This window comes from Callorhinus ursinus, unplaced genomic scaffold (assembly GCF_003265705.2).
Source record: "Callorhinus ursinus isolate GAN/ISIS: 27379988/994484 unplaced genomic scaffold, GSC_fseal_2.0 scaffold46, whole genome shotgun sequence".
Lineage (NCBI taxonomy): Eukaryota > Metazoa > Chordata > Mammalia > Carnivora > Otariidae > Callorhinus > Callorhinus ursinus.
Genome location: NW_027397108.1, coordinates 249,349 through 274,752, shown reverse-complemented (window position 1 = coordinate 274,752; position 25,404 = coordinate 249,349). Strand labels below are relative to the sequence as shown.

The window sequence follows — 25,404 nt, the reverse complement described above, 5'->3', positions numbered from 1 at the left end:
TCTGGCTGGACCTCCCAGTTCCCAGAAAGCTCCCAGAAAGGGGATAACAGGCTCCCAGACTTCGCTCCCTGCATATAATGGACTCTGGGAAAGCCTCTGGGTAAGTTCCCTGGCATATTTACTTCAAAGCAAGCCTGGAGGTGAGCCCAAATCAGGTTTCAGGACAAGGACAGGCAGTACCCAATTGAGTACTTCAATGAGTCAGGCCAGTACAGACCCTGGGGACATACTGGGGGACAGAGCAGTCACAGACCTTGCCCTTGTGGGGAGGGCAGACCCAAAATAAATAGTCCCACAGATAAACATGCAAACATAAAATGTCAATTATGCTCTAAAGAAGAAATAAGAATAGGGAGAGGATGACCTACTTTAGTATGGGGGGTCAGGAGGCCCTCTTTGGAGAGGAAGCATTGATTTGAATACATGAAGGATGAACAGGAGCTCATCAAGCACTGGGTGAAGAAAAGGAGCCAGAGAAAGAATGAGGGATTGGTCCGCTTGGAATCGAATTTCCTTGACAAAATTAAAAACTCACTCCTGGGAATTTAGGGTCATGAGATGAGAGAAGCCCTCAAGAGGTGACCAAGTTTGTGTGACTCTAGTAAAGATTGCTAGAAGTAGAAATGCTGGATCAAAGAGCATGTCTTTAAATGTGAAACTGCCAAATTAAAGACGGAGTAACAACTTATACCCTCCAGAATAGGGTCAAGAATGCCCTTCCCATCCCTCTCTGACTAACCACCCCCACCCCACCACCATCACCTGTACAGGGCAAATCAGTCCTTTAATTTTTACCCACCTGATGGAATATTATTCCGTGCTAAAAAGAAATGAGCTATCAAGCCATGAAAAGACATGGAGGAAACTGAAATGTCTATTACTAAGTGGGGAAAAAAAAAAGCCAATGTGAAGAAGTTACATCCTGTACAATTCCAACTATATGACATTCTGGAAAAGGCAAAACCATGGAGACAGTAAAAACATTAGTGGTGGGGCACCTGGGTGGCTCAGTCGTTAAGCGTCTGCCTTCGGCTCAGGTGATGATCCCAGGGTCCTGGGATCGGGCCCCACATCGGGCTCCCTGCTCCACGGGAAGCCTGCTTCTCCCTCTCCCACTCCCCCTGTTTGTATTCCCTCTCTCGCTGTGTCTCTCTCTCTCAAATAAATAAAATCTTTAAAAAAAATAAAAAGATTAGTGGTTGCCAGGGAATGGGGAGGGGAGGGATGAATAGATGGAACACAGGGTTTTGGGGGCAATGAAAATACTCTCTACGAAACTATAGTGATGGGGATATGTCATTAACTATTTGTCCAAAACCGTAGAATGTACAGCACCAAAAGCAAACTCTGAGGTACGCTAAGGACTTTAGGTGATTATGATGTGTGCATGTAGGTTCATTGTTGGTAACAAATGTACACCTCTGGTGAGTGATGTTGTTAATGGGGGAGGCCATGAATGTGTGAGGGCAGGAGGTGTATGTACCTCTCTCTCATTTTTGTTATAAACCTAAAACTGTTCTAAAAAAGTTAAATCTTTTAAAAAAACTGCAGTAAAAGCCTTGGTAGCCTCCGGAGGGTGTGAGAGCCCGCCAAAATGAGACGGTTTGGCCAACCACACAGAGACTGAAGCAATCACCTCGGACTGGGCTTTGAATTTTCCTGGGATGGCAAGTCCTTCAGCCAACCGAGGGCTTTGTCCTTTGGGGTTAAGACTAGAGAACCTGGTTGGCCCTATAGTTCTGGTGCCATTCCGATCCCAGTCTCCAAGTCCTCTCGACCTCCATTCATTTGTTCAACATCCATAATGAATTGAGGACTGACCAGTGCAAAAGTAGAGCATAATCACTGCGATTAGGAACGTATGTGCATAGGGGTGTGAGTTGCAATTTTTAATGGGGTGATCAGGGTAGGTCTTCATGAGAAAGTGACATTTGAGCAAAGTCTTAAAGGAAGTGAGGCAGTTAATTAAGGGGTAACTACAGGTAGAGTGTCCCAGAGAAGGAAAAAGACAATACAGAAATCATAAGGAGGGAACCAATTTGGTATATTGAAAAAACAGCAAGGGGCTAGTGGGTCTGGTGCGGTGGGCCAAAGGAAGAGTGCCAGGAGATGAGAAGGTAAGAGAGAGGGGGTCAGATCATGTAGGACTTCGTAGGCTTTGGTATGGACTTGGGCTTTTACTTGGAATGGGATAGAGGGTGTCCAAGGCCACTCTTGCTCTGTGGAACTCCTTTGTCAAACAAACAAATGTGCATATAATATCATATATGTGTATAATATGTTAGATATCTTAAAAATAATAGAAGTACCCAGTTAAATATTTCATTACAATATCACTGCCTATGTTAATATCCTGAATTAGTGTACTGTTTTGCAAGTTTTTAAACTGGATTTAAATTAATCACCTGGGGGCACCTGGCTGGCTCAGTTGAAAGAGCATGTGACTCTCTATCTTAGGCTCATGAGTTCGAGCCCCACACTGAGTGTAGAGATTACTTACATAAAAAATAAAACTTAAAAAAATTAATCACACTGTGGCCTTCTTCTGCAACTTAGATTTCCTCCTCACCTTTATATTCCTGGGACTTAACATGTTGCTTGCCTTTTAAGTCATTTATTTCTACTACTGAATAGTATTTTATTGAAAATTACATCACAGTTTTTGGGGCACCTGGGTGGCTCAGTCGGTTGAGCGTCTGCCTTCAGCTCAGGTCATTATCCCAGGGTCCTGGGATGGAGCCCCGCGTCGGGCTCACTGCTCATCAGGAAGCCTGCTTCTTCTCCCTCTCCCGCTCCCCCTGCTTGTGTTCCCTCTCTTGCTGTCTCTCTCTCTCTGTCAAATAAATAAATAAAAATCTTAAAAAAAAAGAAAAGAAAATTATATCACAGTTTTATTTACCCATTCTTGTCTTGATGGACACCTGGCTTGTTTTCAGTTGCTTGCTATTACCATGGTACTAGGAACCATCATGTATGAATCTCCTGCTACAAATGCTATAGGATATTCATCTGGGAGTGACTTGCTGGATCATGAGAATCTTCATCCAACATTATTCCACAATGGTTGTTGTCAATTTACCCCTCTGGAGTTCCATTTGCTCTACAACCTCACCAACAACTGGCATTCTCAGACTTTAAATAATTTTTGGCTATTGGGTGGTTGGTAAATGATCTCATTGTGATTTCATTTTGTGTTTAGCTGATTAATAATGAGGTTAAGCTGGGGCGCCTGGGTGGCTCAGTTGGTTAAGCATCTGCCTTCGGCTCAGGTCATGATCCCAGCATCAGGTCATGATCCCAATGTCCTGGTGTCAAGCCCTGCACTGGGCTCTGTGCTCAACAGGAAGCCTGCTTCTCCCTCTCCCTCTGCCTGCCTGTCTGCCTACTTGTGATCTCTCTCTCTCTCTCTCTGTCAAATAAATAAAATCTAAATAAATAAATAAAAATAAAAAATAAAAAAATGGACCCAGCATAAAATTTCTTTAAAAAAAATAACGAGGTTAAGCATCTTTTCCTATTTTTGTTGGCAATTTGTATTCTCTCTTTGATGAAGTACCTATTCAGGCCTTTTGTCTCTTTGTCATTTTCTTATTGAGTTTTAGTAGTGTTTTATAGATTCTCGATACTACTCCTTTGCCAGTTACATGTATCGCAAACATCTTTTCCCAGTTTGTGGCTTGTCTTTTTGCTGTTTTTATAATAACACTTGAATAACCCAAGTTCTTAAAGTAGTTAAATTTATCAAGCCTTTCCTTTATAATCTTCACTTTTTCTATCTAGTTGAAAAGCTCCTTCACTATTATGAGGTTTATAATGATATTCAACATTGTCTTCTGAAAGTTTTATAGTTCTGCATCTCACTATAAGTGAAACAAGTGAGACAGGTGGTGGAGTTCTAAAGAGCAAACAAAAAACCTGGTTGCCTCATAGTTTTCTTGCAGGCTTATGTTTTTCCTGGACTTCATATTGCCTTTCAGTTTTTTCCCATTAAGAGTAGAAACAGGTACCTTCTCTCTGTCATTAAAAATTTGAGCTTCTTCTTCTTTTTTTAAAGATTTTTATTTTTTATTTCACAGAGAGAGAGTATAAGCGGGGGGGGGGAGTGGCAGGCAGAGGGAGAGGGAGAAGATGTGGGACTCGATCCCAGAACCCTGGGATCATGACCCGAGCTGAAGACAGACGCTCAACCTCTGAGCCACCCAGGCACCCCCAAAATTTGAGCTTCTTCACGTTTTTGTCCCTAGCTTGAAAACAATTTCACTATTTTTCCTCAGGACACTCTTCTTTCTGTTCTAATCTGGTTAGGCAGCTGCTAGGACCTGTGCACAGAAGTCAGGCTAACACTCCTGGTTAAATCCATCATTTCTTGTATTCCATATCTTTCTCTTTCTTGGTTATCACTCCTCAACTTCACTGGAGGACATATTCAACTTCCTTAGAAAGAGCATATAAAACATGAATTTTCTGAGTCCTGCAAATATGTCTTTTTTTAAAAAAATATTTTACTTATTTATTTGACAGAGAGGGAGAGAGAGAGAGCACAAGCAGGGGGAGTGGCATAGGGAGAGGGAGAAGCAGGCTCCCCACTGAGCAGGGAGCCCGATGTGGGGCTCAATCCCAGGACCCGAGGATCATGACCTGAGCAGAAGGCAGAAGCTTAACCGACTGAGCCACCCTGGCACCCTAAATGTCTTTTTTTTTTTTAACCTCTCAGTGCAAAATTTGAGGATAGAACTGTAAATTGAAAATAATGTTTCCCAATGTGACACACAATTGATTGTTATATAACCCCAAAACAATTGGTTTCTCCCACTTCTTACATACTCTGGTGGTCTGGGAAATGTACCAAAAGATAGTATTATTAAATATTTCATGACTTTTTTTGTGCTTACTATTGCTATTTTAGTTGTTTCTTAGCTGATGCAAAGTCGCAGTTGGAGTGTTGAGTCGTGGGCATTAGCTCTCAAAACAAAGTCTTCAAGGGCGCCTGGGTGGCTCAGTCGTTAAGCGTCTGCCTTTGGCTCAGGTCATGATCCCAGGGTCCTGGGATTGAGTCGCACATCGGGTTCCCTGCTCAGCGGGAAGCCTGCTTCTCCCTCTCCCACTCCCCCTGCTTGTGTTCCTGCTCTCACTGTCTCTCTCTGTCAAATAAATAAAATCTTTAAAGAAAACAAAACAAAACAAAAAAACCCAAAGTCTTCAAGAGGGAACTCTATAAACAATCTTGCTAATGTTCTTGAATTAATATTATGTAAAATACTACAAATGTTTACGCAATGCTTAATATACGTAAAATACTATAAATTTTGCACACAATGTTTAATTTAAAGTAAGTTAAGCTTTCAAAAAAATCACTTTCCCTCCAAATGTTGAAGGCATTGCTGCCCTGTCTTCCTGCCTCCTTCACCTGGTTCTCATTGCTAGATCCCTTTTAAATCTACACGTCAGGTCTGGGGTGGGTATGCAATTCCCCTACTTTCTTATAGGTGGCGCTGCAGAGAGGGGAAGAGCAAAGCGCATCCTCCTGGACAGGAGAGATTTGCCCAATAGGGGGCGTAGCCAGTGGGTGACAGATCTCAGAGAGCCGTACGCAACGTCAGGGGCGGGAGCAACTCTCGCCCTGTGATTGGAGGAAGGGCCCATCACTTGGCCGCGCCGTTGGGGTGGGAGGAAGAGGGCCCCCTCCGAGAGTGACGCTGAGGCGGCGGAGGTGCGGTTGAGCGCTTCGGTACGTGAGTGCGAGCGAGCCGCGGCAGCACTTCGGGCGCTCTCCCCATCTCTCGGCGGTGGATGGCGGCGGGATGGAGCACGAGGGGAGCGGCGGCAGCGGGGGGTCGGCCGGGCTCCTACAGCAGATCCTCAGCCTGAAGCTCGTGCCTCGGGTGGGCAACGGGACCCTCTGCCCCAACTCCACTTCTCTCTGCTCCTTCCCAGGTACCGGCCCCGCCCCGTGCCGCGCTTGCGCACTGCGTGTGTTGGCGCTGCCACCGGGCAGGGGGGCGCCCCTTCCGCGGCGGGCGGGCCGGCAGGTTGACTGGGGGTTTCTGCGCGCGGCGATCCCACCCTCCCTGGGCTGTTTTCCTCCCGGAGGGAGGTTCCCGCTCCCCCGGCGGGGACGTGGGGGATATAGCCCTTTCCCCGTCGCTTGCTCGCCGGCACCTCGGGCCGGTTACGGCGACCCCGCGCTGGGGGCCAGAGCGAAGGGAGCGGCCGCGAGTGGACGGGTCAGTGGAGGGAGCTCGGCCACCACTCGGACTGATCTTGCTTTTGGAGTTTCTAGACGCCCCAGGGTCAGACTGGGACCCGAAGGAGCTCCGGAAGCGGTCGCCCCTCCTTGTTTGGGGTGAGATGCGCCTGGCCCCTGAGGCCCGCGCCGGCCGCACGGCTTTCGCAGCTCGGACGCCGAACCGTCCCGGCCGGGCTGAGGGACCGAACGCAGCGATCGCGCTCCCCTGGGCTCTAGTCTCGCCTCAGCGCCCCCAGGTTGTCTCCCGTTCGCTCTCACCTCCGTCCAGATGCACCCACTCCGCCAGCTTCTCTTTCTAGGAATCGCTGTCTGAGACCTGTTGCCGAGTTCCCCACTCCTGCGTTCGAGATCTTTGAAACATTCCTTTTCACTCTTCTTAACGCCCACTGGAGCTTCTGCTGGGCCTGGTGTAAGGGTTTTTCAAAATTACAACACAAGGTAGAAAGCTCTGCGTGCTCAGAAAGCTGGGAGGAGGAGAAATTATTTGGGAAGCTAATGAAGGCTTTGGGGGGAGGGCACAGTTCAGTGTTGGACCTGTAAAGGCAGGAAGACACAACAGTGGCGATTGAAGGGTGAGGCTGGGCCGTGCGGCAAAAGCTGACCGGTATCTTGACTTGGTAAACAGTTCGAGAACTGGGCCTGAGACCTGCAAAGGAGGGACGGTTGGATTACTGACTGCAGTCATAAACAAGGCACCTGTGATTTCTCATCCACTGGGAAGCGACTGCCAGGCGCCCTTCAGTGGACACCCGGGACTGGCTGGGTATCACCTGCCTAGTATTTTTCCCAGACAGCTGAGAATGACCATGTTGGGGCAGATGCAAATGTTACTTTCGAACTATACCTAAAATAATCTGGCAACTCACTTTGTTTCACAAGGTACTAAGATCACGTTTGACAGTGACAACAGAAATATATGGCATTCTGGAGACACTGTTTAAAAGATGAAATGTTGGGGTGCCTGGGTGGCTTAGTCGTTAAGCGCCTGCCTTCGGCTCAGGTCGTGATCCCAGGGTCCTGGGATCGAGCCCCGCATCGGGCTCCCTGCTCGGCGGGAAGCCTGCTTCTCCCTCTCCCGCTCCCCCTGCTTGTGTTCCCTCTCTCACTGTGTCTCTCTATGTCATATAAATAAATAAAATCTTAAAAAAAAAAAAAGATGAAATGTTCATGCAGCCCAGAGGTACTACTGGGCCAGATTAGTTTGTTTTATTTCCTTATTTTTCCACCAACTCATTATTTTGAAATTTTCAAACATACTGAAAAATTGAAGTACTGGTATAATGAACATATATCCTTTACCTAGACTCATTATTAATATTTTTACTTTCGCATCTCTGTGCATATATATGCATACTGTGTGTGTATTATGTATGTACATATATATACATAACACTTTTACTTTATGCAGAGCCATTTGAAAGGAAATTATTGAAGTGATGGCACCGGACACCTGATACTTCAGCATGTATCTTTTAAAACAAGTCCACTTTCTCTCGTAGCCAAAAAACCCTTATCACACCCAAGAAATTTAAAACAATAGAATAATGGTGTCTAGGGGCACCTGTCTGGCTCAGTCGGTAGAGCACACGACTCAGTCTCAGGGTTGTGAGTTCAAGCCCCACGTTGGTTGTGGAGCCCACTTAAAATTAACAACAACAAAAACATAATGCTGTCTAATGTACATGCCTTATTTAAATTTTCCAGTTGTCTGAATAATGTCTTTTATAGCTTTTTTTCTTTAAGAACAAACCCGAGATCTAATCAAGGATCACACATTGCATTTATTTTTTTTTTAAGATTTTATTTATGTATTTGACAGAAAGAAAGAGAGCACAAGCAGTGGGAGCTGCAGGCAGAGGGAGAGAGAGAAGCAGGCTCCCTGAGGCTTCCCAAGGAGCAGGGAGCCTGATTTGGGGCTGGGTCCCAGGACCCCAGGATCATGACCTGAGCTGAGGGCAGATGCTTAACAACAGAGCCACCCAGGCGCCCCCACACGTTGCATTTAATTATCATGTCTCTTTAGTCTCCTTGAATCTAGAACAGTTACTCCATCTGTTTCTTGAGCTTGATGTTATTGAAGATTCCTTGCTAATTTCTTAGACTGTCCCATAATCTAAGTTTATCTGATTGCTTTTTATGATTACATTCAGATTAAACATTTTTGTTTAGAGTACTACCTGTGGGGGCACCTGAGTGGCTCAGTCAGTTAAGCCTGTGACTGTTTTTGGCTTAGGTCAGTCTTGGGGTCCTGAGATCAAGCCCCCTGCTGGCTTGGTGCTCAAGGGGGAGTCTGCTTGAGATGGTCTTTCTCCCTCGCCCTCTGCCCCTCCCCCCCCAATAAATAAATAAATCTTTAAAAAAACACAAAGAATTCTACCTATGTAGGTGATGTCCACTTCCCAGTGCACTACATCAGGAGATATTTAACACCAGTGTGTGCCTTTATTGGTAATGCTGTTAATCATTTGGTGAAGGTGGTGGTTATCAGATCTCCACTGAAAGGGTACCTTAAGCCTTTTGTGATAAGTCATATGCCAGGTGATACTTGAATGTTCTCTTCAGTCTGTCTGGCTTTTAGTTGCCTTTTTAAGATTGAGATAAGTGAATTTGGGACAGTAGTTTTTTTTTTTTTTTTTAAGATTTTATTTATTTGACAGAGAGAGACAGCGAGAGAGGGAACACAAGCAGGGGGAGTGGGAGAGGGAGAAGCAGGCTCCCCACGGAGCAGGGAGCCTGATGCAGGACTCCACCCCAGGACCCTGGGACCATGACCCGAGCCGAAGGCAGACGCTTAACGACTGAGCCACCCAGGTGCCCTGGGACGGTAGTTTTAACATTATGCCATAATAGCTGTGACAATGAGAATTGTTTTGCTTTCAGAAATTATTCTGAAAATAACTGCCATATGTACATGAGTTTATGGGTGCTTCATTGGATATATAATTTGGGGGTGTTGATCACTAGGAATTATTCATTCAGCAAGTATACATTTGGCCCAGTGCAGACTCTGGGCTCGGGGGTATAAACATGCATGAGTTAGAGCCCTTGACCCCAAGTTGATCAGAATGTGATGGGTAAACACACAGTCTCCCTGTTGTGTCTCATCTTTAACTGCACTAATGGATGTTATAGGTACGTGGAGTTTCATCCTTTTTGAGGCACCAAAGCCTGCTTACAGTGAGTTCCGTTCATTGACCTGCATCTGGAATAGTTCCTATTTTGGCCTCACAGGAAAGGTTACTTGCACTTTATGCTAAGTCAGTATGGCAAAATCACTGCTCTAAAATACTCTGTGGTTTGTCACTATCAGGAAGCTTAGAATTGATTTTTTTTTTTTACCTGCATTTGCAATTTAGCCATTTAGATTTCGGCCTAACCCTCCTTATTCCAAGATGTTCAGATTTCTTTTGTTGTCATCATTTTTTAGCAAATCTGAATGCCAAGAAAGGCAGATCTTTTCTTTTATCAGGAATGGTATTAACTCTGAAGGTATGAATTTTATTAATATCAATGTTAAAGTATGTGTGTAATAGTTAAACCTACTTATGTTTCGGTTGTGCTATTGCTAGAGTGAAGAATGGGTCAACGGTTAAAAAAAGGAATGGGTTGCAATTGGACCAGTTATTCATTCATTCACTCAACAAATATTTGTTCTATGTCTGTTGCCTGCCTTTTGTTTTCTAGGTACCAAGTAAAGATATGGTAGGGAACAAAATAAAGGCGCTTTTGTTCTGTTGGGGATAGAAAATAAAAAGTATGGAAAAGAACAGTTTAGTGGTGTTTAAGACGGTGGGGCGGGTACGCGGTGGGTCTTGTGTATCAGGGGTGCAATGCTGTTTTACTTAAGGACACAAGGGAGCTCTTTACAATGATGCCATTGGAGCTGAAATCTAAAGTACGAGAGGAACGAGACACACAGCTATTGGGAGAAGAACATTCTGGGCAAAGGCACAACAGGTTCAGAGCTCTGGAATAGGAGCTTGCTTAGGAGACATAAAGAAGGCCAGCAAGGAGTATGGGACAATGTAGGTGAGGTCAGATCCCAGAGGGTAGTATTGGAGGGTTTTGAACAGAGGAGGGATGATCTGATGGACTTTTTCTTTTAAGTGTACAATTCAAAGGTTTTTTTAGCATCCGCAGAGTTTGCAGTCATCACCACAAGCAACTTTAGAATATTTTACCACCAGCAAGAAATCTCATGCTCATTGGCGCTAACTATCTGGCTTTGTGTGGAGAAGGGCCGATCAAGACAGACAAGATCTAGCCAGGCTGGGGGCCGAGAGGCCCCTGGGGGGAGGCAGGCTGGACGGGCACACTCAGAAGCCAGGGATGAGCAAACAGGCAGGCAGGCGTGTCAGGAGAGAGGTAGCAGCCCACAGTGGGTGGTCCCGGTGGGCAGGTCATTGTCAGGGAGGAGTGGAAGGGTCTCTCGGAAATCAGCTCTGCTTTCCTTTAGTCTCACACAATTCTCGAATTCACAGTAGTCTGACAGCAGTTATATGGGTTTTCTACATTGAGCTGTTCTGTGACACCATCGGGGTGTCCTGCAGTTCGGTTAGTTCCTACACTGTCTCCCTGGAGTTAGCACCAGATCCCACAGGTTAAGGGCTCAGTTTCCCCACTTCAGATGCCAGTTCAGAAGTCCAGATTGTCCTGTGTGCTTCTGACCTGCTGGCTCTAAGTTGGGGATTGCTACGACCCCCTTCCTCGGTTCAGTTAATTTCTAGAACAGCTCACAGAACTCAGGAAAACAGTTTACCTACTAGATCACCGGTTTATTACACAGGATGTTAAAGGGTACAAATGAACACCAGATAGAGATACTATGGGTGAGGTTCAGAAGAGATTCTGAACAAAGGAGCTTCTGTCCCTGAGGAGTTGGGGGAGTGCCACCCTCTCAGCACATTGGTGTAGTCACCAAACCCGGAAGCTCTCTGAACCCCATGCTTTCCGGGTTTTTTGGAGGCTTCATCACGTACGCCGGATCGATTATTAACTCTACTTCCAGCCCTTATCCCCTCTGCAGAGAATGGGGTGTGGGCCTGAAATTTCCGGGCTTATAATCACGGCTTTCTGGTGACCAGCCCCCATCCTGGAGCCCACCATGAGTTGCCTCATGAGAACAAAAGAGGTGCCTGGAAATTCCAAGGGATTTAGGACTTCTGTATTCGAAACTAGGGTCAAAGACTAAATATTAGAACAAGCGATTTTCCTGAAGATTTAGAGAGAGAGAGAGAGAGCACATGTGTGAGTGGGGAGAGGGGCAGAAGGAAAGAGAGAATCTTAAGCAGACTCCCCGCTGAGCATGGAGCCTGGCGTGGGGCCCGATCCCCCAACCCTGAAATCACGACCTGATGCTTAACTAGCTGAGCCGTCCAGGGGTCCCCCAGCACCACTATTTTAAGGGTTTTAGGAGCTTTGTGTTAGAAACCAGAGGCAGAAACATATATAAACTTATCATTATTTCACAAGGGAACAGATAGACCCCCTGGTAGGTAGGTGGGGTTCAGTAAGGGAGGGGTCTCACAGTGGGCAGTGTGGAGAGATGGAGGCTGATGGGCAGTATCAAGGCATTTCAGCATTGAGTTGCAGGTAGGACTCCAGTTCCCAGGAGGGCTGAGGTGGTCTACTTAGAACCCTGGCGTCAGAGGAGCTGACTGTGTTCATACGGTTGTTTGACCTGGAGCCTAAGGTGGAGTGGGGCCAGCTAAAAGGATAGCTAAGTGCTGAGCCTCACCCTGCCCCCTTGGCTTAGGCTTCTTCCACTCCTGCTCATTGGGGCCAGGTTGGTCTTGAGGCCTCGCTTGGAAATTGGATAACTCAGTTGTGGAAGTTAGAGTAGCCAGCCATTACTAACCCCTTTTGTTAATACAGAACTTACCTAGAGGAATCTGCAGTCTATGTGGCTTATCTCTCTAACTGAAATGTCTGTCTGAAAAACAGATTCGTAAAGATAATAAGCTCCTTGTAGGCAGCATCTTGTGTCTTGTCTTGTTTCATCTTGTTTCACTGACTGATGCAAAGAGCTCAGTAAATATTTGATTGTTGTGTGAATGAACTCTTAAGTGCTTGTAGTAGTTTGTTCTTGCCACTGTAACAACTAAGCACAGTATAGTGGCTTAAAACAACACAGATTTATCATCTTAGAGTTCTGAAGGTCAGAAATCCAAAATAAGTCGGCAGTGCTGCCTTCCTTCTGAAGGCTCTAGGAAGAATTGGTTTTCTTCCCTTTTCCAGCTTCTGGAAGTTGCCTGCATTCCTTGGCTCACGGCCCCTCCTCTCATCTCTAAAGCCCACAGCATAGCCCCTTCAACTCTCTCTGACCCTCCTGCCTCCCTCCTACAAGCGCCTGTGATTACATTAAGCCCACCTGGAGAAGCCAGGCCACTCGCCTGTCCCAGGACCCCTAATCTAATCACACCACAAACTGCCTTTGCCACCTTTTCACAGGCTCTGGGGATAAGTGTGTGGACATCTTTGGGGCCCATTCTGTCACCAGTGCTTAATCTGATTTCCCCTTAGAATTTTTTTGTTACAGATAAATTATCTGATTTATACTTCAACAACGGGAAGTGATGTGCTTTAGCTGTCAGAGTAAGCAAAGCTGAAGATAATGCACTTGATTTGAAACAGTGAACAAAGAAACGCTGTAAGATATGGAGACACAGATTTTTGACAGCGTATTGAACCAGAGAAATGAAAAGTATGATGATCAATAAATAGCTATTAAATAGATAGCAAATTAAGGTGCAGTAGGTTAAAGGGAAATCACTTAGTTTTCTTTTAAGTGTTTTATTGATCGGGGTTTGCCTTCGCCATTAAGAGTGCTCGAATAATCTCATCCATCTGAAAAGTGTTTTATAAAGTACACTACTCATCTAACAAAGTAAAGCCTTTTTTTGCTACTTAATGTGACGTAAGAGACTCTATATAAAATATGTAGGCACTGAGGTAGCTAATGGATGCAGTTCAAGGTTGTAGGAGGGTGCAGTGTGCATCCCGTTCTCAGAAACTCAAGGAAGTGCTGACTTGCTCTGCCAACCCTTGTTTACAAATAGGCCTTTCAGCTTTTAGGAAAAGGAAGATGTAGGTTGGTGGCCCAGTGATCCTCCTGGGGCAGGAGCTGTGCTCCAGGGGAATTGGGAGTGAGTGTTGGTGTCTTACTCTGCTTCGGCTGCTATAACAAAATGCCCTAGGTTGAGTGGTTTAAATAATAGGAACTTATTTTGTCACAGTTCTGGAGCCTGGAAGGCCAAGACCAGGTGCTAGCATGGCCGTGTTGTAGTGAGGGCCCTCTTGGGCCGCCTTCTTGCTGTGTCCTCACATGGCAGGGAGAGAGAGAGAGAGAGAGAGAGAGATACCTCTCTTCCTCTTCTTATAAGGCCTCAGGCCTATCAGACCCACCCTCACGGAAGTTTATCAAGTTGGGGTGTCTCACCTCCCAGTTCGCTACCCAGTTCACCTCTAAAGCTTGGGGAGCTCCAGCAGGGCCCCCGAGTGGTATCAGGTCATCAGCAGGATGGCCACTGCTCTGAGTTCTCAGAGGCAGATTTGCATCCCATTGTCCCCTCCTGGGACCGTGGTGTTCCTGGTGTCACCATAGCATTTTGTAGACGAAATGGTGGTGGGATGGAGGGCAGAGTCTGCGCGTGACCCGGGAAGTAGCTAGTAAGGACGGTGGGACTGAAGATGGGGTTACTGCTTTGGGAGGGAACAGCATGGGGCCGGGCTATGGCCTGGGGTCAAGCCAGCAGTGGCTGGTATACGAGGCGGCTTAGGCCGGGAAGACCAGGCTGCCCTCCCTGAGCCAGGGTGCAGCAGTGGCTGCCCAGGCGGGAGGGATTTGGGGGCACCACAGCTGTGGCCGGTGCGCATTTATTGGACGAGCAATACCTGGACACTAGACGGTGCAACATCTGGGAGCTGCTGCCCAGCATGGAGGGCGAGTCTCCTAGGTTGTGGAAGCAGGAGGAGCTCCGGCCTGAGGCTGGAAAGGAGGCCACCGGTAGTAAACAGGTTTATTTCCAGAGAGAATGGGGCTCAAAGCCTGAGGATTCAGAACTCTGCCTGCCATTTCTGATCAACATATTGACTGGAAAGGTGGTTTTTTTCTTTGGCGGAGGAGGGACAGTAGTTAATTAGTGTATGTATATATAGTTATATATTTTATACGTATTAGTTTTTTACATTATGCAATGCATATTTAATTTTTAAGCTTGGGACCTTACTGTTTAATCACTTTATGCTCTGTATTGCACGATCTAACTTGGTTTAGCAGAATTTGCCAAACGCCATCAAATAGACCAGTTTCAACAGTAATAAAATTATTCTGAAGATATATCCTGTTCAGGAAAAAAAAAAAAGTTTCGGGACGCTTGGGTGGCTCAGTTGTTAAGCGTCGGCCTTCGGCTCAGGTTGTGATCCCAGAGTCCTGGGATTGAGCCCCACATCGGGCTCCCTGCTCAGCGGGAAGCCTGCTTCTCCATCTCCTACTCGCCCTGCTTGTGTTCCCTCTCTCGCTGTGTCTCTCTCTGTCAAATAAATAAAATCTTTAAAAAAGAAAAAGAAAAAAATTTCACAAATGGTTGAAAATTTTTTATAACTATCTGATAGCTTTCCACCAGAGCAAGAGTGCCAAAACACCTCAGTTGTTTGTTATTTTTTTTAAAAGGTTTTATTCATTTATTTGAGAGAGAGAGCGTGAGCGGAGGGAGGGGGGCAGAGGGAGAGGGAGAAACAGGCTCCCTGCTGAGCTGAACAGGGAGCTCGACGAGGGGCTCGATCCCTGGACCCCCGAGATCATGACCTGAGCCGAAGGTAGATGCCCAGCCACTGAGCCAGCCAGGCGCCCCTAGTCATTTGTTATTTTTAATAAGCCTTGAGCCCTATATGGGGCATGCCTGATACTTTCATTCGGAGCCAAAGCTTGAATTAGGTGTCCTAATTTAGGTATTAATTGAAACTTTATGTGAGTCAAAATGAGCGAAGAATTAGAACAGTCATCAGTGACAATGCCAAGGGTGGCTTAGAGGGATTTGGCCTCCACTCCTAATCTCCCACCCCCAACAGTTCAGAAATTGATCTGGAAAGAAAACATCCACCGCGGTAATTCTTAGAGCGTCTTCAAGTCCAGCCTCAGAGACAGCTTTGAGAAAAGCCCCTGGTCCTCCCCTTCCTGCTCTCCACTGTCCCCAAGCCGATCGGTGCTCTTCATTGTTTCTGTAATTGTTCATTCCAATCAGGTCAGCCTTCCTGAACTGCTCTTTTAGAAACAAAGGCTCTTTTTTCTTTTTCTAGTTTCTTTTTATAATAATTTTGTAAAAGCCAGTAAGCAGCTAGAAAAGCTTTTAAAAAAAAAATCAAAGTAGGGGTTCCTGGGTGGCTCAGTCGGTTAAGCATCCCACTCTTGATCTTGGTTCAGGTCTGGATCTCAAGGTTGTGAGTTCAAGCACCCCATTGGGCGTGGAGCCTACTTAAAAAAAAGAGGAAAAAAATCAGAGTAAAAAGTGAATGGTTATTAGCCCTTCCCCAGCTTATCCCACTCCCAGAAATAACACTTTTCTGTTGCTTGCTGTCCAGCACAGAGGATGAGGGCGTGGCCTCGGGTGTCAGGCTCCAACAGGGCTCCAGCCGGGCTCTGCCTCCCGCTGGCCTTGTGGGACTCACCAGCAGTGTGGGCTCCGTCACGGTCCTTCCCTCCCTCTGCCTCTGTTTACTCACCCAGGAGCCAGGGATATTCATGATCTGTGCCTCATAGTGTTGTGTTAGAGGACTGCATGGTTAAGATTTATAAAGCACTTAGAACAACGCCTGCCCATGTCATAAATATTTATTAAGTACACCTATGTCCAGACTTTCCTCCGAGTGCATAGAATTTGTACACACGTTTGTGTTTCTTTTGTTTTACAAAAACAGGATCTTCTATATACTATTCTGCAACTTGCTTTTTTTTTTTTTTTTTACACTTCCCAAGGTGGCTTGGGCATCTTAATCCCCTCAGTATGTAAAGATCTAGCTCATGTTTTTATGGGATTGTGTAATGTTAGATTATGTGCACCAAAATGTGTTTGACAAGTCTTCCATTTAAGGACACGCATTTGATGTCTGGTCTTTGCCATTACAGACAGTGCTGCCAGAACCCTGGTACCTCTGCCCTTGCCCTCATGTGTATTCCTGTAGGTGGTATTCCTGGAATATTCCCGGAAGTGAGGTTGCTGTGGCCAAGGGCATGCACGCTTGACTTTTTTGGATACATACTTCTAAATTACCCTCCAGAAAGGTTTTCTAGTTTGTATTCCTACTGGGAGTGTAAAGTGGGACCTGTGAAATAATGTCCTGACAACCTTTTACTGCTCAAGACCTTTAATGGTGCTTCTAGGGTTTTCACGTTGAAGTCTTTAGTCTGACCTTCAAAACCCACCATAACATGACCCCATCTGTCTTCGTGGCTTTTTTTTTTTTTTCAAGTAGGCTCCATTCCCAACATGGGGCTTGAACTCATGACCCTGAACTCAAGAGTCTCATGTTCTACCGACTGAGCCAATCAGGTGCCCCTATCTTTGTTGTTTTAACTGCTTTTAGTTTTATAGACCCTCTGCCTCAGACCGGTGGTTTCTAATCAGGGCGATTTTTGACCCCACCCCCACCCCTCCACCCTCTCCAGGACATTTGGCAAAGTCTGGAAATATTTTTGGTTGTCAGAACTGGGGAGAGGGTGCTCCTGACCTCCAGTAGAGGGCAGAGGCCAGGGCTACTGCCCCGTGTCCTGCAGTGCACAGGCCAGCCCCCCACAACAAAGGGTTAACTGGTCCAGGTGTCAGTAGTGCTGAGTTAAGCTGTTGACTGATCTCTGAAATTACCTGTTACTCACCTGCTTCTAGCGCAAGGAGCAAGGACAGGACAACAGATTTTATCTGCTGTGACACCTTCATTGTATCCATGTGGGTAGCTAAAGGGCTATTTTGCGAATTCCAAAGCCTTGCCTGGGCTGGGTGGGGGAAATTGCTTCATCCGCTGTTTACCAGATTGCAAAGTCATGATGGCAGGATGGTATCTCCTCTTTTCTGTTTTCCTGAGGGGGCTCACGCATAGGTTTTTAGACATAGTTGGTTATCAAATATTTTAATGTTGCTTCAGTTGCAGTCATCTTACAAGTTAACTAGACATTCTCCATAGGAGCCAGCTCCTCCATCCTGCTCCCTCACATGCCATTCTTCTCTAAGCCAAGGCATTTCTGTTTTTTGGTATTTATTTTATATCTTAAAGAGCTTTGCTATTCTGAGGGGCAATGGCCTGATACTGCATTGTCTTGAAATGATTGTTGAATAAATAAAATTGTATAGCTTTTTCATTTGAGAAGACTTAACATGACTGGCCATTTTAGAGGTTCTGGAAGTGGCCAGATAGTAAATATTTCAGGCTCTGCGGGCCGTGTGCCGTTTCAGCTCTGCTCTTGTAGCTTGAAACAGCCATAGGCCAGACTTAACTGAAGGATCATGGCTGTGTTCCAGGAAGAGTTTACGTACAAAACCTGCCGGTGGCCTGCAGGCCTCAGTTTGCTGATGCCTCTAGAACCATCACTGTTTGGATGTTTGACTGATGAGCCTACACTGCACCTGGGTGGCTTTGAAAATGAAATAAGCGGATACAATGACTAGCCCCTGGTAATCACTGTACCAGGAAAGTTGGCGACTTGCGCCTTCTGTTTGCTTTTCCTTGCAGAGATGTGGTATGGTGTGTTCCTGTGGGCACTGGTGTCCTCTCTCTTCTTCCATGCCCCTGCTGGATTACTGGCCCTCTTCACCCTCAGACATCACAAATATGGTAGGTTCATGTCTGTAAGCATCCTGTTGATGGGCATCGTGGGACCAATTACTGCTGGAATCTTGACAAGTATGTTAGACATTAAAATACCAGTCGAAACGTTTCATATGACTAGTCACTTAATTTCAGGACCCACTTTAGAAACGTGTCTGAGTGAAATGAAGAAAAAAAAGAGTGGCTTTTCCCCTGGGCCTCTCATTTTAGTGTATTGTTTTTTTCTGACCTCTTACCCCCCCCCCATTATTTGGCTAATATCTTTGACTTCCTAGGTTGTATTTTCTCCTATCTTTCAGATAAGCCAGGTGAGGTTTTATGAGATAGGTCACCAGTAAGAGAAGCTGTTTATCTTTTTGGAAGCCACTGCTTCTTTCTTGTCAGCGATCAATTGGTGGCATCGCAAGATTGTTGCTGAGTTACTGCTGCTCACTCAGGGGCGGTTACTTTAAGGATGGAAGACTAATTCTGATGACAAGAATTCTTGTTTAGGAAAGTACCTGATTTGTCTTCTGGTTATTTTTCCCCCCTCTCAGAAGTTTTTTTTTTTAAAGATTTTATTTTTTTGTCAGAGAGAGGAGTACAAACGGGGGAGTGGCAGGCAGAGGGAGAAGCAGGCTCCCCGCACAGCGAGGAGCCGGATGTGGGACTCAATCCCAGGACCCTGCGGTCACAACCTGAGCTGAAGGCAGACACTTAACTGACTGAGCCACTCAGGCGTCCCCTCTCACAACTTTCTGAATGAGAATTGGAATAACAGATTATAAATTATTTTTACTTTTTTTTATTTTTTGGCTTTTGCTCATGTCACAAAGATGAGAATAAGTTTAAATCATTTTTAAGCGTATGATTAAGTGTAAATATCATCTCTATTTTATATAAATTAAAAATTATAAGAAAGCAAAACTAAAAACACCCATTATCACATCCCTAAGTGAAAACCGCAATTTGCATTTTGGTATGTGCTTTCAAACTTTTTTTCTAGGTGTATGTGTCAACATAAATATATGCTTAAAAATTAGAAACGTAACATTCCTACTAATTTGTGTGTGTGTGTGAATTTAAGCCTTGAGCTCTAAGCAGAACTGTCCCTTTCTTTGACTTGAGTTTTTTTGGGGGACAAAGTGGCCTCATTTCTGTGTGTTCTGTAGGTGATGAAACATTTGTGGTAATAAGAGGAGGACCCTTTTCTCCTGCCTGCATAAAGGTGTTTCCATAACTGGCTTTATATAGTATTTTTAACTGTATCTCCTACAGCTGCTCTTTAGCGACCTTCTGCTCCAGTTTCCTTACTGGATTCCTGGCTCCTAGGACCTGTCTCATATTTTTCCTCAGTAAAATAAGGATAATGCTACACACCTCTGAGGCTGTGTGATGATAAAAGGAAATGTTTATTAAAGAACTTAGCATAATACCTAACACTTGGGAACTGTGCAATAAGTGTGTCTATTCTCTTTTTAAGACTCCAGTATGAATACAGTCTATTTCCCATTTTGCTCCTCTCCCTGGTCTGCTTTTCCCTTTCTTCCCTACCTCATCATCCAAACCCCACTTTGGGGCCTACTTCAGGTTTCTTAAGCTTCTTTCTACCCAACCCATTTTTTTTTTTTTTTTGGAGCTAAATTATGAGGGGGCCCAGTGAAACAGGTGCCTTGCAGATGTTAGTGACACAATATGTGTGCATAGCCACTGGAGATGGGCATTTCAAAGTCACAGATATTCCAGGCAACCAATACAGAAACTGGTTCATTTGCTCTTTCTTAAAATATGTAAATACGCTCTCATATCCCATGTATAAAATGTATAGCCTTTGATTGATATGTTGTATATTGTCTTGTATTATTTAAAATCTGTTTCGTGCTTATGCTTTCCTTCTGTGTCTCAGCTTGATTCTGAGCATTAATGAGAATAGGGATCATACCTTATCAGACACAGAGGTAAACCAATATTTGCATGAATGAACACACTGACCAAAGAGGATTCTTTTTGGAACAGTTTTTGAGAGGAGGGTCATCTGGGAACTTTGGGTCTATTCTTGTCCAGCTAATGAAATCTTGGCTTTCTTGGTACAATGCTGAGTCCCTGTAGCAATTCATATGGGTTTCTAGGGAGATCAAGATGTTTGTGTTTGTTTGGGTTACTCAGTTTCTAGGAAGTGGTGGTGACTGATATAATACAAACAATTAGTGATATGGGGAGCAGAAAGGATCCCCTTAGGATCTCTCCCCTCGTGCCCTTTGAATTAATAACAGCTTCATAAGTGTAGAGTCACCCTCTGCTTTTCCCGTCCTCTGCTCCCTCCTCTATCCACTTTGGGTGGGGAGCTCTGAGTGCCGTAGAAGGTGGAATGAGGATGCCCTGTGGCTTCTGAAGTATGTCTTGCTTAGGCTCACACAGAAGTTTTGTTGGCGGTTATTGCCAAGTTTTTTTTAGGTACCTGTTAAATGCTAAGCATGGCAAATAAGAGATGTTTTTGAGTTTGTAATCAGGTCATGGGGAAGTGGCTATATCTTCATGATTTTGGTGATGACTTCCAGATTATTTTATTGAGTAAATCTAGGAGACCCAGTTTTAAGGACTCACTTTTCACCATCTAAAAGAACTAATCAGTGATTTGTAAGTTGTATGGGGAATACTTAAAACCTAGAGTAGGCAGCAAAAAAGTATAGGGAAAACAAAACATTTCTATAATATTTAACGTTTAATGTAAAAAATCTAGAACATTCTACATATAGTAGGATTTTAAGTGCTGTATTTTCCTGATTATATTAACCTTGATTTTTTTTTAACACCCTTTTTTTTGAACAGGTGCTGCAATTGCTGGAGTGTACCGAGCAGCAGGAAAGGAAATGATCCCATTTGAAGCCCTCACCTTGGGCACTGGACAGACATTTTGTGTAGTGGTGGTCTCCTTCTTACGGATTTTAGCTACTCTGTAGCGTATACCCGTAGGCCATGATGTTGAACCCAAGTGTGATAGGCTCCTCACAAAAAGAATACATTATGGAATGTAGTGTTTTCTTACTTCTTCAAGTGGAAGAAATTTGGATGAAGAAGTATGTGAAAAATGACATCTCAGCCCTTTCTTCAGTTTGAAGCTCTAGGAACTGAAGATCTTTCTGGACTCCTGTTGTCCTCAACCAAAACAAATCAAGTTTCTTAGCACCTTTTTTTTTTTTTTGGATTTAATTTAAGCATTTTTACAAGTGCACCTTTACCCACGCTAGGTCAACAGCGCTTCTGGGTTGATGTCCTTCACCCCGAAATCTACAATATTCTGTGAGAAAATGGCAGTGTTGTGTATTTCAGAGAAACTATGAAAAATACTGTTTTTTTTTTCTGAGCAGAGTATGCTGTACCAAAATCTTATCTAATCTAATCTTGATTAAAATTTGGCAGACTTTTCTTTCACTGCATCTTCATGACAGTAAGTGCCAACTAGGTTTTGGTTGAGTAGAGCTTTGAGAACAAATTTGTTGAAATGTAATAGGAAAAAAAAATCCTGCAACACAAGTAGTGGCTTCACTTCCACTGTTGAAAGAAAAAGATGATGATGTGACATTTTCTGGGTAACTATCTTGACCTCTGATTACTTAATAATATTTTAAGAGATGTGAATTTGTTATTTTGTACATTATATCAAAATAAGCTAGCTAATTGAGACTTTTTTCCCTCCAGAATTCCTACATCCCTTTCCCATCACTTTCATTCTATTGATTTTGTTTACTTTAATTGGAAACATACCGTATTAAATAGCTTGAGTTCAAAATTTTAAGCCAGATTGGTTAGGATGCTCTTTGGACATTGAGGTACCAAAAAAAATTTTTTTTAGCATTGTCATAGTTTTTCTTGGTGACTTTCATTGAAATTGTAGAAATGAAGCTTAAACTAGAGTTTGTGGTTATTCATTTCTTAGTCTTAATGTGGTCACCACTCTTACAGTATTGGGTGTCACTCCCAGAAAGTGCCTGAAGTTTAATTTTCAGATAAGCTTCCACTTTACATTTCCCTTCAAGAGAATGTATGTCCTTCCAGAGAATTAAACATCGAGTTTTTTAAACCCAATTTTAGCTATCTTAATTTTTCTTCTACTGCCTTTCTTTTTCATTAAAAGGCCTGAAAACTGTGACCTTCAAAAGAGAAAGGATTGCAAAAATTAAGTGTCTAGCTTGATCCTTAACCACTTCATCTGTGTTGAATGGAATAGAGCCGTTGTTCTCTGTGTTCAGAATAGTTTCTGATCATTAAATCTGATGTTTTTAAAGGAAAGTTTTCATTGTGACAGTAAGGCTAACAGCCCGTGAGGTTATGTACACACAAACATATCTATTCCATTTAAAGCAATATGTCCTCAGGCTTCTGATTAAAAATAGCCAGAAGGACCAACTTACCAGGGAAAGTCAAGGAGGAGGAATTACAAAGAGATCACAGAAATTAATTGGCCATTTGCTTTTAACTAAAAGGCCATTAGACCACTTATCAAAATTACAGTGACATATGCTCAGACTAGGTGGAAAATTACAAGTAGACTTGGAATGCTGGCAAATGTTTTTACAAATTCCCCAAGAAGTTTCTCTCCAATGTGCAAATCTTTCTATGTAGCAAATTTTAAGTCTTTTAAGTTTGTTTTTTTTTTAAGATTTTATTTATTTGACAGAGAGACACCGCGAGAGAGGGAACACAAGCAGGGGGAGTGGGACAGGGAGAAGCAGGCTTCCCACTGAGCAGGGAGCCCAATGCGGGGCTCGATCCCAGGACCCTGGGACCATGACCTGAGCCAAAGGCAGACGCTTAACGACTGAGCCACCCAGGCGCCCCTAAGATTTTTTTTTTAAGATTTTATTTCAGAGAGAGAGAGAGAGAGCTCCCTGAGTAGGGAGCCTGATGACGACATGGAATTCGAACCCAGGACCCTGAGATCAGGACCTGAACCGAAGGCAGATGCAGACGCTTAACCAACTGAGCCATTCAGGTGTCCCAAGATTTTAAGTTCTCTCTGTACCCAGCGTGAGGCTCAGACTCACAACCCCGAGATCAAGCGTCGCATGCTCCACTGGCTGAGCCAGCCAAGTGCCCCTAAGTCTTTTTTTTTTTTTTTTGCCCCTAAGTCTTTAAATAAGACTCCATTTTTCTGTTCAAGGAGCTGTGATTTTTGCAAAGTAGCCCTTCAGTTTAAGAAATTTGGGACATTATATCCTTTGTTACAGAAAATGATTTTAATCATTTCTCTTGAAATATGCCTCTTATTAGAATTCTCATCTAAAACATTCTTTTGGTTAGAATTCTTCAAATTGAACATATGGGCCTGTGGTTGTTAGGCCCCTCCCCCTGAATACTAATTTTTGAACATATTGATCGATTATTTAAATATTTGGTTATTAGAGCCAAGACACAAAAATTAATGCATTTTGAAAGGTGTTTTTGTTTCCATCTGTTTCTTTGCTATGACATTGATTATCCACTCTTTTTAAAAACTTCAAATATAAGATCTACCTTCAGATTATTGAATATTTCATCCATCCAAGTATGTGAACATTCTCCTGTGAATAAATTTTATAGACCTTTATATACATGGAGCTTTGTAGCTTGAAATGTTTTTAAGGAGAAACTATTTGAATGATAAACAATATATCTAGTGCCCCTTGGGTTGTTTTTTTAATTTCTCAAATACACAATTATTTGGGGGTGGTCACTCAGATGGAAAAATATTGGCATATGTGTTGAACATTTTATTTTACTATAGTTTTTAAGAATTTTTGCCAACAACCTGCTTTCTTAGGGCCTATGCAACCCCCCCTTTCCCAGCTGGACATCCACTTTTCCTATTTTTCTCCCCAATTTTTTTTTTTTTAATGCAGGGGAGGGAGGCAGCTCCCAACCATAAAAACTTCATTCTTTAATATGGGGGTTTGGGGATGAAGGTATTTCGTGAAGACAAGTCCATATAAAATGTGTAATGGTATTCCACGAGAAGGATGTCTCTTTGTGCTCTTAACTCATTTTTTAATTTTACAGTAAAACATTACTTCTTAGGAAATGTTTAAACCAGTGAGAGAAAGCTGATGCAAATAATTAAACCACTCCTTATGTTTTTTAAATTTTAAATTGTAAATCGGCTTTTGATTTCAGTGTCTGATGTGAATTAAGTTCTTACTACAACTGCAGTGCATACCAACCTTCCCTACGACACCACTTCCTGGAATGTGAAGCCCTCGTGACATTAGTTCTCCACACGCAGCAAGTTTTGTGTATGTGCATTTCTTTTTTGTGCACTCTGTTAGGCTGGTTGTGACTAAAATCAGCTTAACTTTTGTATTAGATTATTTCACTAACTGCTGCAGTCAAAATGATCAAATCTTTATACAATAGAAAATAATTTAAATTTTTATTTTTCTACTGACATTTCTAATTCTGGTATAAATGTTTATCAATAAAGAATTAATTTCAATTCTGTGAACTGAAATGGTTATTTCTTTTTTACAGTGACCAGTGAATTTAATCTTTTGCAATAAAGTCTGACTTAGATTTTTGGATTTTTATATAACTTAGTACTTAACATATGTTTACCTGTATTTCTTTTATGTTCAATTTCTTACTAATTTATAGTAAAATCCTTGTTCAAAGATGTGATTAAACTGTATGCACATGTGAACTTGAGTCCTATCAGCTGCACTTTGCAGGCTGTATCTTGCCATCAAGAAGCGTTTTGTCTGATTCCACACTGGGATGGCTGAGAGCTGATACAGTGTATGAAAAAAACGTTATTTCAATAGTAGGTTCACATGAAGAGTGGCTCCGACGTCGGTTTAGCACTCTCAGGGACGTCATAAAAGTCTTTTTCTGCTCTGCCGTTTTCAGCGAATTGTCCAATTTGGGTGTCTTACGTTCTTGTCCAAGATAGACAACCCCTACAGTTCCAGGCATCATAGACATACAATATCTGGTAGGAGACTGCCCATTCTTTCTCTTTATTTTTTTATTGAGGTATAATATACAGTAAAGTGCACACATCTTAAATGTATAGCTTGATGAATTTTTACATATTCATACATTTATGTGAATACCACTCGCAACAAAGGTACAGAGCAATTTCTAGGACCCCAGGAGAACCCTACATGCAGAGATGGGCCAGAAGCCCCCAAGATTGTATATATATCCAGGACCCAAGGCAGGAGGAACTTTTCTTCAATTTTCAAAAGGTGATAACCCAAGATCGGACAATGGAAAGAGATTGTGTAGGATGAGGGGCTAAAGGTGCTAAGTATGGTAAAGTGGACCCCATAAACTATTGCTAAGACAACACAGTAATAATGAGCCCAGGGATCTTCTAGGGAGTTGAG

At 43.6% G+C, this 25,404-nt stretch overlaps 1 protein-coding gene across 5 annotated transcripts; it reads left to right on the top strand.

Annotated features, from left to right (window-relative positions):
* The first annotated feature begins 5,665 nt into the window (after nt 1-5,665).
* Nucleotides 5,666-24,521, top strand: TMEM170A (transmembrane protein 170A). 5 transcript variants are annotated; one of them, XR_012375194.1, is made up of 4 exons: nt 5,691-5,934; nt 17,969-18,139; nt 20,873-21,633; nt 24,194-24,521. XR_012375194.1 is itself a non-coding variant. In XM_025860508.2 (3 exons), the coding sequence occupies exons 2-3, from the start codon at nt 17,971-17,973 to the stop codon at nt 21,001-21,003; spliced, it is 300 nt and encodes a 99-aa protein (XP_025716293.1). In that variant the 5' UTR covers nt 5,666-5,882; nt 17,969-17,970; the 3' UTR covers nt 21,004-24,521. The 5 variants fall into 5 exon arrangements, 4 of the variants coding, with proteins under 4 accessions (XP_025716293.1, XP_025716292.1, XP_025716291.1 ...); XM_025860508.2 differs by having other exon boundaries at nt 5,666-5,882; nt 20,873-24,521; XM_025860507.2 differs by having other exon boundaries at nt 17,969-18,070; nt 20,873-24,521.
* The last annotated feature ends 883 nt before the right edge of the window (nt 24,522-25,404 follow it).

Bases quoted from the DNA above. Each gene is read 5' to 3' on its own strand.
- TMEM170A (XM_025860506.2), top strand. From the start codon at position 5,802: ATGGAGCACGAGGGGAGCGGCGGCAGCGGGGGGTCGGCCGGGCTCCTA. The intron at 5,935-17,968 runs GTACCGGCCCCG...TTTTCCTTGCAG, and splicing joins TTCTCTCTGCTCCTTCCCAG to AGATGTGGTATGGTGTGTTC. The intron at 18,140-20,872 runs GTATGTTAGACA...TTTTTTGAACAG, and splicing joins TACTGCTGGAATCTTGACAA to GTGCTGCAATTGCTGGAGTG.